Raw genomic sequence first — 14,242 nt, forward strand, 5'->3', positions numbered from 1 at the left:
CTGCTCGGTGTCCGAAATGCTGTACACACTGTTTGAGATTACATTTAAGAACGTTCGGATTCGGATTAGAATTAAGTAAATACAGGAGTTCAAAGACGGGGCAGCGGATTTGTACTTTGCTCGTACATATCGATCATTTCCAGATTCCTTTAACAGCAACTCCAGATTTACATTCTGATTTGCACGCGCGGGGAGTTATAGCTGCTGTAAACGCACCTATAAAACTGTGGGTGGCAACGGCGACTGTTTACTTTCTGATATAACTTTACTTTTCCATTGCTCTGCCTGGCTGACCTGGGTTTGAACCTAGAACGAGGATGGGATCATAATTTTAGGAATTCACATCTGAATGACGATGTAGTTATTTCTCACAGTTACCCAAAGGCGCGGTTTAATCTGCAGCCGGGGGTGAACGCTAGGCCAGGCTGCTTTCTAAATAACAGCCACTCAGCCCCTACGCCACGTCAATGCGAAACTTGGCTCCACGACAATGACATAATTAATCTTTACATCAGGTCATTCCAACTGGTGGGCGGGCAGCAGCACATCCAGAGCAAACCTCCAGCCCGGATTTTACTAATAATATCGAGCTAAATATTTTGTTTTAAAATGCGTAATCATATCCTTCATCCTCAGTGAACCACAACATGTAATTCTCATGGTGATGAGCGAGCCGAGGTGAACAGCGCGCGTTACCAACTCCTTTAAGCAGCATTGTTTTAAATGTAATTAAAGGCACCATAACGATGAGCAGATTTCAGCTTGCTAGCCAAATTTAGTATCTCAGGTTTCAAAAGAGACCTTACGTTGCTTGTGCCTTGCCGCATGGGACTGTTGAATATCGTTATGTTTTGCAGCGCCCCAGGTCAATGAGACAAGTTTGGTATCATTTTAAATTTAATACGTGCTGTTAATAAAGCGTTTCCTATATCGACGCTCAGTTCGACTCAAGTACAATGAATTTATGGGTGGGGTCGCTCACAGTTTATGGACTGCTTGCCAATTTGTGTGTTAGGTACTTTAAAGGGACCCCGTTTTACGAAACTTATTAAAATAATTACACTGGGCATCAGGAGCAGTAGAACTAACGGAATATTTTTCTCCCAAAATCTCAAGTCCCTGATTTTAAGTTTATGAGCTATGATTTTCTCTTGTCCCTTCTGACAATGATCATTTCCAATCGCTTGAACTCCTTGCATAATATATCATCGAGTCCCCCGAAGACTGCGATCACAGAAGCCCAGGTGATCCATACCTCACACTCTCCGATCTCCTTTATTGATAGCCTCACTTCTGGTTCACAATGGGTTAAAGATTTTTGGGCAGCGTCATTAGAGCAGGCGGAGTCAGAGGGGATGGCACAAACTACACAATTAAAGATGAACTTTGTGTGAACTAATTGAACTGACCAAGGTAAAGGGGCTGAGACCTGGAGTGGTTATAAAGAGGCTTGAACCTGGAGTGTGAGCATTTAGGAGGCTCATTCCCTCATCCTGAGAAACACATTACGAGAAGGTTGAGGGTATCCCGAGGGGAGAACTGAAAGGAGGTCCTGCTGTGGTTAAAATGGTTCTATTTACACTCTGCGCCACTTTCTTATGCACTTTCGTGCTGCCGCTATCGCTCTTTCTCGCTGCGGTAAAACTGTGGGAAATTTACTGCATAAGTGGAAGGGACCGTAGCTGTGAAAGCCCCTTACCTCCGGGGTCAATGGGGCTGCCCTTCCTGGGAGAGACTCTCCAGCTGGTCCTGCAGGTGAGAGGTTCCACTTGGTTCGAGATAAACCACTAGCGTCCACAGCAAATTCAGGACGTCAAGAGAACGCCAGAGCAAAATGCCAAATTCGGCAATTAGGATAGAAAATAATTCTGTAAACCTTTTGAGATAATGAGAACAAGTTGCGAACTTGCAGTGAAAGGCGATAGGCGCTGCTCAGTTCAGCCAGCGACGTTCAGTAACTTTAAGTGAATTGCATTCCAGTGTGTCGTCATTAATAAAAGGAATTTACAGCAAGCGTCGCTGTGTTAAAACAAAACAATTTAGCTGGTTTGAGTGGCTGCCATACTGATTTATTTCGCAAAGTGCGCCAGGTTAGTCTTGCTCTTATTTTGATTTTGCCTCCAGTATCAAACGATGAGACATGTTTATAGTTATTGCTTCCCCGCAGGTTTTGCAACAGTTAAGTAACAACCTCAAAAATACCCCGGTAAATGTGTTCTGTGTATTAATTGCGCCTAACCAACACGGTGTATCCATTTACAGAGATACAAGTTCCTGAAGATGAAAGTGCGAAAGTACGGCCACATCTACAAGACCCATCTTTTCGGGAGCCCCACTGTGCGGATCATGGGAGCCGAGAATGTGAAGCAGATTTTATTGGGGGAGCATAAACTTGTGTCGGTGCAATGGCCCGCCTCCGTGAGGACGATCCTGGGAGCCGGCTGCCTGTCCAGCCTCCACGATTCCGAACACAAACTGAGGAAGAGAGTAAGTGCATCTTTCCACATCTGAGCCAGTCACTGATCGATGTTTTATGTCTAAATAAAACCTTCGCATGTGAAGGTTTTGCATCATGCACACAAGTACAGATATACTGGAATCAAAAGTATTCATTTAATAGAAGCTGTTGATATTTCCATTTTAAAATACGTATAAACATGCATAATGAAAATACATTACTAGCGACGTAGAAAAGGGGAAAATGTGGCAGGTAGTTTGCTATTTGCTGAGATGTTTTTTTTCTAATGATAATAGGTGATCTTGAAAGCTTTCTCTCGAGAAGCTCTGGAAAACTACATCCCGGTGATGGGGGAGGAAATCCGCGCCGGCCTCAGGCGATGGTTGGAGAGCGGCTCCTGTGTACTGGTTTACCCCGAGATGAAGCGCCTTATGTTCGGGATCGCCATGCGGATCTTACTGGGATTCGAACCCAACCAGACCAACCCGCGCACGCAGCAGCAGCTGATCGAAGCCTTTGAGGAAATGATTCGCAATCTCTTCTCGCTGCCCATCGACGTGCCGTTCAGCGGCTTGTACCGGGTAAGATCCGCAAAGGTTAAAAATAGAGAAAATAGTGCAAATGGGCTGTAGAATTTTTTTGCTTCAACGGAAACTAGGCAGTAGGGAGAGTGGAGAATTGGACCTTTAAATCCCGCCATGACGCAGATTGTCATTATCTGATGATAGGGATTGAAGGCCAGGAATGTGATCCATGCAAAAATCGAAGAGAACATCAGGAAAAAGGTGGCAAGGCGAGAGACTGAGGGCCAGTTTAAGGATGCGCTGCAGCTTCTGATCGAGCACTCAGAGCAGAGCAATCAGCCCCTGCGGTTACAGGTAAAGACACAACTCTTCAAGCAAGAGCTGCCAGAACACTGTACCTGGTCCAGATCCCCAAGTGCACTCACCCCACGTCTCAGGCCGGTGATCTCCCTCAATAGTCACCGCTCCCGGATTCACCTGAACCGCCGCTCAGCGGAACCCTGCCCCAACGCAGCTAGTGCATTCACCCCAGCTTCCGAGCCGCAGCCCCAGCCTCAGCTCAACGCACCTGGATCACCCCCAGCCCGAACCCTTCTCTCTCTCTACCCCACAGCGACCAGAACGGTGGCCCAGGCCCAGACACAGCGATTCCAATCCCAGACCTGCCCGCCCCAGCAAACTAGACTCCCCCCACACTCAGAACGCTTTCGGGAATCCGACCCACAGGAACAGTTCTCATTCCCCAGCCCAAACGTGGGAGCCCCGCGAGGATGCTTTTCCTGCAGCGGATCACCCACAGAAACCTGACCCCACTCCCCACCAAACTGCAACGCTCCCGGCCGCACCTGCATGTTAATAAATACAGTAAAAAAAAATGCAGATGCTGGAAAATCTGAAATAAAAACACAAAATGCTGGAAATGCTGATACTGAATCCCGGACCTGAAATGTTAACTGTTTCTCTTTCTATAGATGCTGCCCGACTTGCTTAGTGTTTCCAGCATTTTATTCCACCAGGACAATACCTCTCTCAGATCCACCTGCCAGAGTGATAGCGCGACCCACACGCTTCTAAACCAGAACCCTTTTGGTCCTGTAATCCAATACACAATGACATAATTAACGCTACATCTTAAAACATGCACTCTTACACAAATAAAATTAGGGTTAAATGTTCTCCTTTCTTGAAATAGTCACTTCCAAGAAAAGAATCTCAGTTTGCTTGATCCGGTAGCAAGGTGCAATATCCAGATTAGACAATTACAAACCGCGGAATACACTCAGGCTGCAAACTGGTGGATGCATTCCGCGTAACGTTTGCAACGAGTGGCAACTGGATTCACTCACGCTCGTGAAGTGTAATTGCCCCGAGTCGAGATGGTGTGGTTCAGGGCTGGTGGTCTTGCTAATGCCTGGTGTGCTTCCCCCCCCCCACCCCACCCCACCCTTTTTGTTGCTTCATGTTAAGGAGTTGAAGGAATCTGCCACCGAGCTCCTGTTCGGAGGACACGAAACGACGGCCAGCACCGCCACCTCGCTGGTTACTTTCCTGGCTCTGCACCCCGAGGTGGTGCAAAAAGTCAGACGGGAATTGCAGGAGCAGGTAAGGCATCGCATGTGTCCCCCGAGCGTGTTTGCAGGCGCCCCGGCGATCCGATTCCTCGGCTACTGGTGCACCGACCGCACGAGCCCAGCTCTAGTCGTTTCACGTTGAATGTCATTTAAACTCCAATCCCGGATTTTGTTTTTTTTGCTTTTAAATGTGGCTTCTCAATGGATTTGCAGGGATTACTGAGCAGCGACGTTAAAGAGAACAAACAAATCACCATTGAAGCCCTTGAACAACTTAAGTATACCGGAAGCGTCATCAAAGAAACTCTTCGACTAAGTCCCCCGGTCCCCGGAGGGTTCCGCGTGGCCCTAAAGACCTTCGTGTTAAACGTAAGCTGATATTTTTGGAGTCAGTAATAAGTCTGCTGCAAAATATGTATTTACCTTTTGAAACAACGCAGCTAAAGAAATTTTACAGAGACATTCAGGAAACAACGTTTCAAAACAGCCGATATTGTTTTTAAAAATCCAGATTTTATAATGTTTAAGTAGTTACCAAGTATCCATAACATATTCAACTGGTTTCAAGCAAATTAAAATCCATATCACTTTACATATATAAATAAGAGAATAAAGAATAAGGGGAAGTTGCATGAGGTAAAAGATAGCCATATTATATTTCCATTGCAGTGGAGACAGGAGGGGGTGAATGACCTACTCCTGTTCTTTATATCCATAGGCAATAATCATGTATTCTTACAATTGAGCAAGGCTACAAAAGATGTTTTTAATCCCCCATCACAATCTCAGATAACACGAGAAATACAATGAACAGAAAAATGTTGACAAGAGCTGATCAGGTAGGAATTAGAAACAAAAACAAGTTTATGGAGCAGGAGGATAATGACCAGAACAGTGGGAAAAAAATCAAATGGAAAAGTGTTTGTGTTTGTGGAGTTTTAAGTAGATTCACAAAGATGCACAGTACACTCCCACAATATTGATTCCAGACTTTCAGCATCTGCTTTTGTCTGAAAAATGAAAATGTAGTTCAGATAGTGGAGGTTACACTAACTGACCAGGAAGAATCACTGGCTCAAGGGAATACTGGCTAGCACCAGTCCTCCCTTGAGCTTTCAAGTCTGCTATTAGGGAAGGGATGATGTCCGCAAATAGTTTAAGTGTACACGGATTAAAATTTTTTTAAAAAGTAGGAATTAGATCATTGTAAACAGGTTGATGGTTAAGTGTTGCTGCTTGAAATCAAGTATACATTAATAAGAGTGATAACATAGGATAATTTACAATGAATTTCACACAAATACTTTAGAGCCTGCAGCCTTCTAATTTTGGTTGTTTGTGGCTCCAGTGACAAGGCTGAGCTACTCAGAATGCTTGGACAATGTTGTCAACTTCAGAGATTGTACTGCAATGATGTTTAGAGTTTTAATTTTGTGAATCAATAAGATGCAATAACAATATCCATATTAAATCACCAGAAGCAATTCACACTGCTTATTAGAAGTTCTATATTGCAGAAGCTATATTACTTTAAAATAATGAAATCAACTTTATTTCCAGGGATACCAGATACCAAAAGGCTGGAATGTTATTTATAGCATCTGCGACACTCATGACGTTGCAACTAATTTCTCAAAAAAGGATGAATTTAATCCCGATCGCTTCATGGAGGGTTGCCCAGAAAAGGATGCGTGCAGATTCAGCTACATTCCATTTGGTGGAGGCTCAAGGGGTTGTGTCGGTAAAGAGTTTGCCAAGATCCTCCTCAAAATCTTCACAGTGGAGCTCGTCAGGGCTTGTGACTGGCAACTTTTAAATGGACCTCCTACAATGAAAACCAATCCCACCGTATACCCAGTGGACAATCTGCCAACAAAATTTACACCATTCCCATACAAAATCTGACCTATTAACAACAAACCAGAACTCTGCAAATACATGGTCTCATCATTAACAGACCCAGGTGTAGTGCTCCATCCATTATACGAGGGGAGTAATAAACTTCAGCCTGTCATTTGGTGGGTTCATGGAACTGGCAGAAGCTTTAAATCTAATTTTCTAATTTCTAAAATGTACTTGTCTGTTTTGAAGGTCAAAATTTTTCCTCCAAATATTTCCTCCACAATGTCCTGTTTGGCACAATGATAAAATCAAACTGTTTATTAATTCTGTTAATGAGCTATTTTGTACTACTTGCAAGCTTCTCAACCCACTACTTTTAGATTCTGAATTATTTAAATGCTTTGCGTCTTTGTTATGTGACTGCTAATTTATGTTAAAGCCTTGGTGTGTAAATATTGTAACTTAAACTGCCTGGCATGCATTGCAGAACATGTCAAGCACTAAGCCATGAATCAGGAGGGAGGCCCATAAAGAGGAATTTTTAAACAAAGCTACATGTAATAATAAAAAAGGACATGAACCATAGAGCTGATGAAATGATTTATAAGCAACCAATATTGAGTACAGAAGGTACATATTGATAACACTTTAGTATGCATTTAAATTACACATTTGGTCCAAATTCAAAACACAGCACTTGAACAAATTCATGAACCATTGAGCCTTTGCCTAGTACAATATTTCTACACTTTATATAATCAATGGAATGTCAACCACCAGTTTCTTCCATTCCTGCAGGACACATGCACACCAAGTGAAAGCATTTCCACTTTTGAATTAAGTTTTATTTTTTATAAAATGATATTCTATAAAAGTCCCATAAATTTGCATATTTTAAATCTATACTATAACAGATTAGCAAACCAACCACCTTCAATAGCCATTGTTTTATAACACTTTAGCTTAGCTCATCATCTCAAAAATCAACCCCGGTATTTCATAACTAGGAGAGGCACCTGCTAAACAAACAGTCAATTGCAGAAAAGCTGGGATTAAACCAGCAGGATCCTGGTCATCAGGGTCAGCACATTAACATGGAATCACTGATAAATGGCCCAGTCATGACCCCATGAACCTTGGCTAACCTTGGTAAATGTAGATCTTGTCGCCTTCCTAACCTCAGTTCATTTCTATCCTTTAGGCCACGAGGTTGTAGACATATGAAATGAATGTTCCTGTACCAGCTATTCAACAGAATTTCTGTTGTAGGAGGACCGGCCAATCCTTAGATGGGATTCACAATTCGCATGGATAGATAGTTCTGTGGGAGATAAAACAAGATTTTAAAAATTGGATTTCATAGAAACACTCTAAATTTAAACTTAATCATCTCCACTTACTATTTCTCAAAGTAGTAACACAATTTCCAGCATATCTGCAGGTCATCAGTTAATCTGACAGGTTTAAATAAGAATCACATCTAAGAGCTGGGTCACAAATTATGCATCTGAACAAGATCAGCTGTAGATTGTTATCCAACACGCTCTCAGTGGAACATTTTTTCAAAAAGCAATGATTAATGGAAATTAAAGGAGATAGACATGCCTTTACTTGCATTAAAGGAATATTAGGTTCTGGATTCAATTTCACCTTCCTGCATTGTTGTGGTGACCAACAGCAAGCAACTCCTGTACCACATAACTCTGCAGACCGACCTGCACAATGACTTAATCTGCAGTACATGTATCGTATTAAACATGCATTTACACTCAACTAATTTTTCTCAGCACCACCCATGCATGGCTATTTCTGCAGTAGCAGAAGTAGGATAGCAACCATTTGCATCTGATTACTTGCTGTGTTTTGTACACACAATCAGGATCAAATTTGAGTTTCATTTCTGCTTAAATATGATTCTTCATGCACAGGTTTCATCTAACACATCAGATACTGTGTACAAAATATAAATATAATTACATCTCATCAGGGTATTTATCAATACCTCTCCAAGCTGCATTTGCCACCACACCAATCTCAGCATTTACTTCCCATTTTCTTCAGACACAATTTTCACTTACCCCATTATTCCCTTCACATATCTTTGTTCATCTGCCTTTCCCTAGCAACTGCACCTGTTCACTTGATTCCTCCTCACCAATGCCCAGGACCCTAATCATTATTTCTATACAGGTTTACCCAAACATACTTGAATCTAGTATTCACTGTTCTTTACCCTCATCAGCCTTTCTGCATATTTTGAAATTGTGGTCATTCCATTGTCCAGTGCAATAGGATTTCTTGCTTGGCTGTACTGCTAACCCTGGCAAGTGTAGCCCAACAATCTCTAGACGTTACTTTTCTTCCCACTCTCTTCACTCTAAGAAATCCTCAAGTTCCTCCTCTCCTGGCCCAACATCATTTCAAAGCAAACAGTCATGTTCCATGTAACACAGTGCTAGTACCCAAGGCCAATCACAACCCTTAGCACTATCACAGTATTGTCTGGCCACTTGTCTATCCTCCATTTTCTGGTAGTTTATCAGTTTCTTTTAGTAAAAGAAAATGATGAAAGCCATTGTCCTGGACTCCACAATAAATTGCTTAGGTTTCCTAACATTGTTATCCTCCCAGCCCAGTCAGGTTGAAGGATGTTACCCAAAACCACTATTTTTCAACCTCTGATGCTCATGGCAAAGACCATCGCCATCCAGCATTACATCCCTGCCTGTTGATCAATCCATGTGTTGCCCAAACATTCACTCTTACTTTAAACTTTCAATCCAGTCATTTCCTGGTTGGCTTCATATCGATCTTCAGCAGTTTTGAATAAAATGACCTTCCCATCCCAAAGAAACTTCCACTCACCCTTCATTTCTGTGTCCACTGACCCACATGACTCTTGATCTGCCAACACCTCAAAATTAAAATTCTTACCAAATCCCAAAACCTTTATTTCAGGAAAAATTTGCATGGCAAAATTCTCTCTCACCACGACTAACAGCTATTTCTTTCCTCCTCCTGTCACACTGCATCACAAATATTAACCGGTTTTATGAAGTTAAGGGAGGAGCAGGAAACGGCATTGATAAAGAAAGTAGCATTTGATAAATGCTACAGCCTACTGCAATACATCAAATAAAACCAAAACAATTAATTAATATCAGACACCCCCCCTCCCTGGAGAGGGAATCTCAAACTGATTCTATAAATTCCAGAAAATGAATTCTGCACTGCATTCTTTTTCATCTGCCTTGAAGAGCAGCAATACTTGGCTGCACAGAGCTCTATCTAGTGGGCATTCTGAGAACTAGACTTATTTTCCAACAAACCAGACAAGTTTGAATGTGATTCAAGTGCCTGACTGCTGCATTCTCCCTTTAGAACTGGGTCAAAATGCTTTTTACTTCAAATAATGACCTTTGTATCGGAACTGGAAAAATTCAGCAATTAGAGAAAGAGATGTGGGTGGGGTCAAGAAAACAAAATGCGATTGGGTAGAGGGAAGGAGAGAGTGAACTGTGAAAAGAGATGTGGTTTACAGCAAAAGAGGTTGGGAAGGGAATGAGTGAAGAAACAAAAACCAGTGTGCAGGTGGCATTAGTGGGAAATGTAGTGATCAAGTGTATCCATGTGGTGACTGTAGTTGATGATCCTCCAAGTCCAAAATAAAGAAAATGCTAGATATTCTCAATATTTGCTAGCAGGAAGATTTGATGCAGTTTTTGGAACTTGCTAAGGGAGCGTGATAGGCAATTGGAAGCTGTTCATTCTCAGGTCCAAAAGCTGAAGAGGTTCAGATTAAAGGTCATCATCCCAAAGCATTAATTGCTTTTCTCCCACAGATTCTCCCCGACCCATTCAGCATTTTCTATTTTTTTAATAACTAAATGGATGCATTCAGCAATCTAATTTGGATTTGACTTTCCCAATTTGGAGCTCAAATTATAAATCAGCAATTGCAGTATAACTTGATAAATTGAGACATCCCATTTTATGCCTTATGGTTGCAACAATGACATTATGCAATTCCCACGGCAAGCAAGGGGAATTATTCTCCTCTCATGTTGCCAGTTTTATTCTGATACACAGACATTATTACTGCTTTGGCAATCTGAAAAAAAAACATTTAATCTTTCTGTAGCACATTCAAGATGAAGCGGTTGAGGGGAAAAGGAAGCAAAAAAAAAGGTGACTACCCTGAATGAGGATGAGAAGTGTTGATCTTTGGGAATTTGTTCAAATGTTATAGCTGCTTCCTCAGAAATGGGTTCTTTTTCACCAAATGATGCACCTTTTATTTCCTAATATTTAGCCATTTGTATTCATCATTCTGAAAGATGTCATATAATGTTTCTCCAACTCATCAATCTTCCTTGGTTGTCGGTCAAACACAATTCCTGATTCTTAGCAGTCTGAACAGATGAATTGGCCCACACCAATTCAACAAGATGGATCTAGAGATTTCACTATTTATAAATGATGTCCATGTGATTGGTGGCCCAATCAGCTCTTTACAGGGCAAAGGATTTGACCAAATCAAGCAAGTTTCTTCAGGAGTTATTGCTAACCTATGGCTTGAAAAAGAACATCTAAATTGATGGTTCCTACTTTGTTTGTAATTTTCAGTGTACACCAATTATATTCTCTTTCTTCCTCTCAAGTGTTGGTATCCAAGTCTTTAGGATCATAGAGTACTAAAGAACAGAAACAGGCCCTTTGGCCCACCTAGTCCATGCCGACCTGATCTTCTGCCTAGTCCCATCTACCTGCACCTGGACCATATCCCTCCAAACCCTTATCCATTCCATGTTGGCGATTGAACTCTTGGTACCAATTGAATGTAGACTTTCCCTGTCCTCCAGAGGTGTGTGTTTCAGGATACAAATTGCCTCACCATGCCATTTTTAATGGATCACCTATCATTAACATTTAGAATCTGCAGCAGAGTTATCAAAGTGATAAAATGCACTCGGACTAATCACCTTACTTAGTACAAATGTGTACATCAGGGACCATCCTTAAATTGGAAGGCATAATAAACTTCGTACAAGGACAATAAGCATTCTCCTCAAATTGAAGCAGTTTTTATGCCTTCAAATGCTGGCTTAGTTTATGGGCTGTTCTATGGACAGTCCTCCACTGATCATTTATCAGGATAACAGTTACACTTACAGTTGGTGTGCCAGTTACCTACATTAATAGTACCTCAAAACACAAGGCCTTAAATGGAGGCATTGGATATTAGCACCAACTATGACATTTCACAGGCCTCCATGGAGGGAACCTTATTGGGCTATAGTTTTTTAAAAAAAAACTAGTCCAATTTTGGGAGGGCACCTCAACTCTACAAAGGCTATGACAAGAACTCAAACAAGAGCTTAATGTCTTGCAGTTTGTCAAAATGGCAGGTGGCCTCACATCCTGTATTGACCAAGACTGGAATAGCCTGCTCTTACTATGAATGCAATAAACATTTATCTTCAGAGAGGTTTGCCTTATGAATTTTGCTCATTGCTTTTGTATTGCAGTCCTCAGATATTATGTTGGTGTATAGATGTAACGGAGGACTTTTTTTAAACAAAAAAGAACGAGCGAATTCTGCCATCCTATCACATGATCATTCATTCCTTCTCTTTTGCAGTCACTGGTTACGATGCCGGTTATAAATGTAATGAATGAAACCAGAGTAAAGCACGTGTCTAATATATACAGCATTTAGTCCTCAAATGTAATGAATTCAGTCATCTTTGTGCAGTGATTGTTCGCAGTTTGTAACTCAGTTTTTCAAAAGAATACAATGCAAAATTGAACTGCTTTCAGAGTTGAGAGAGGAAAATGGGGAAACGTCTAGCTTTTTCTAAAAAAAAATCATTTTCTTCACCCCCCATCTTCACCCCCCAGCATGACATTTACCCTAGGGATGAAGGTTATATAGACCAGACGGGAGGTAGTTCTATTCCCCAGCCATCTCTTTTGTTGATGATCTGGTAGCACAGAAGCACATCCCCTTGTGGGGTGAGCAGCCAAACACACTTGAACTTTACAGGAAGTCAGGCTGCAAATGCTAGGTTACCATTAATTACCATTTCTACAAAGGAAGATTAAATGGTACCATGACATTCACCTTGCACAATTTCAAAATTAATGCACAGTTATGAGGGCTATTAGTCTTTCCAGAGATGTTCAATTAAACTAAGTGGGACAATATCATTCCTAGGTATATTTTGGTGGTTATAGGACTATCCAAGAAAGCAGAGCCTTTGAATACTTAAAGGTCTGCATCAAGTTTGCATAGAATACATGATGCTGTGGCTTTAAATTGGTCACAGCACCCATATCAGCTTATTGAAACATGCAAAATGTACTTTTTTTTTCTTCACAAATGCTGCCTGAGCTGTTGAGAGCTTCCAGCATTTTGACTTTTATTTCAAATTCCAGAGTCTGCCACATTTTGCTTTAGCATTATTTCATTCTCTTGATTAAAAAAAACACATCATTTTTGCCAATGGCCAGTCGTGAACTATGCTTTGTTCAAGGGCTGCTCAAACTTTGCAAAATTCTTCAAGTGTAGCAAGGCTGCTGAATTTTACTGGCCAATTCCACATCAGGAGAGGTGAAATACATGTTCTTATCTACATGGAGCTCCAGCACATTACTGGCTGAGAGACTTTGCATCTAACAATCCAGACCTAAAATTATTTTCTTTTCCACCATGCACACAAAATTTAGCAGGCAAGCTTGACACCCAGTGGAGATAAACCACAGAATGCTTTACATTTCACATTTAATCTACCAGAACAAAATCAGAAAATTCAAATGTGCTTTAAATTTACTTTCATTTAAAATAATCTTAGCTACTTATAATGGTACACGAGATCAAACTAGAGCTTTTAAAACAGGCACCTTTCCCTCAGTCATAAGAGGAAAAAGCTTGTATTATAAACCTTCCAAACTGGTATAAAACAACGCATTCTAGCATCAGCACTCTGCCTGTGGCCAAGAATCACAAAAATAGTTCAAATTAACCTAATATAGATGGAAAATAAAATGGGATAATTCTACCACAGACGTGTAAAGAAGAGGCCAAAGTAGCAATTGAAAAATCCAGCCCATAATAATAGAACAGTTAAAACCTCCTGATTGGCTGGATCTCTTTTCTCAGCTTTATCAGCCACGTTTTAAAAAAATTCAGCCAAGCTAAGGTCACAAGGCTAAGGAGGGAGATGATGGTTGTGTACAAACAGCAATGGAAAGCAAGGTCATGAGAAGGGGACTTGCCTTAACACAACATTGAGAGATCCAGCACTGCACAACTAACAGCTGCCTTGGTTTGCCATTCCTGTGCTAGCTCCACTAACTGTGATTTACTACTGTACCAGCTCTGGTGTTGACACCTTTATGTCCCTCCCTCCTATCCCAGCAAGCCTGGAGGCCATGATGGATGCTGCTGAACTTTTCCTCCTATCACCTTAAAAAGAACTTTCCCATAATCTTTTGTTTCCCATCAAAGTGGAAGACAGAAGGGTTTTTATTTAATTTTAAATTAACAGCCTTGTTGCTTTAACTTGGTAGCAATATACAGAATTTATTACACCAGTGAATTTCTCAAACACCAATCTCTTTTTTTTCTACCCAATGAACTGAACATAGTCCAGAGTAAATCAATGTAATTGCTGGTCGTCCAACATTATTGTGGCAATACTTTATACTAAGTGCCATTGGTAATTTGGTGTATTTAATTGAAAATGCTAAGATAATGGGGAACTTGGCTACTAACATTAACCCCTCTATAGCTGATGGTTCATGAATAGATTAAATACAAAAGCAGCTCCAGGGTACACAGTCAA

The 14,242-nt window shown here is 41.2% G+C and overlaps 2 protein-coding genes across 3 annotated transcripts in view; one reads left to right on the top strand and one right to left on the bottom strand.

Annotated features, from left to right (window-relative positions):
- Positions 1-1,401: 1,401 nt before the first annotated feature.
- Positions 1,402-6,836, top strand: LOC127576355 (cytochrome P450 26A1). Of its 2 annotated transcripts, none has more exons than XM_052026853.1 (7): positions 1,402-1,755; positions 2,263-2,487; positions 2,755-3,039; positions 3,187-3,336; positions 4,450-4,584; positions 4,767-4,922; positions 6,114-6,836. In XM_052026853.1, exons 1-7 carry the CDS (start codon positions 1,567-1,569, stop codon positions 6,456-6,458), a joined length of 1,485 nt encoding a protein of 494 aa, XP_051882813.1. In that variant the 5' UTR covers positions 1,402-1,566; the 3' UTR covers positions 6,459-6,836. The 2 variants fall into 2 exon arrangements, with proteins under 2 accessions (XP_051882813.1, XP_051882814.1); XM_052026854.1 differs by lacking the exon at positions 1,402-1,755 and adding an exon at positions 2,043-2,090.
- Positions 6,837-6,978: 142 nt separating this feature from the next.
- The window catches only part of LOC127576924 (myoferlin-like), a 183,359-nt gene continuing 176,095 nt past the window's right edge, over positions 6,979-14,242 (bottom strand). The window contains 1 exon segment of the mRNA XM_052027748.1: positions 6,979-7,716. Coding sequence (XP_051883708.1) covers positions 7,681-7,716 — 36 coding nt within the window. The 3' untranslated portion in view covers positions 6,979-7,680.

Source organism: Pristis pectinata, chromosome 12, assembly GCF_009764475.1.
Source record: "Pristis pectinata isolate sPriPec2 chromosome 12, sPriPec2.1.pri, whole genome shotgun sequence".
Taxonomy (NCBI): Eukaryota; Metazoa; Chordata; class Chondrichthyes; order Rhinopristiformes; family Pristidae; genus Pristis; species Pristis pectinata.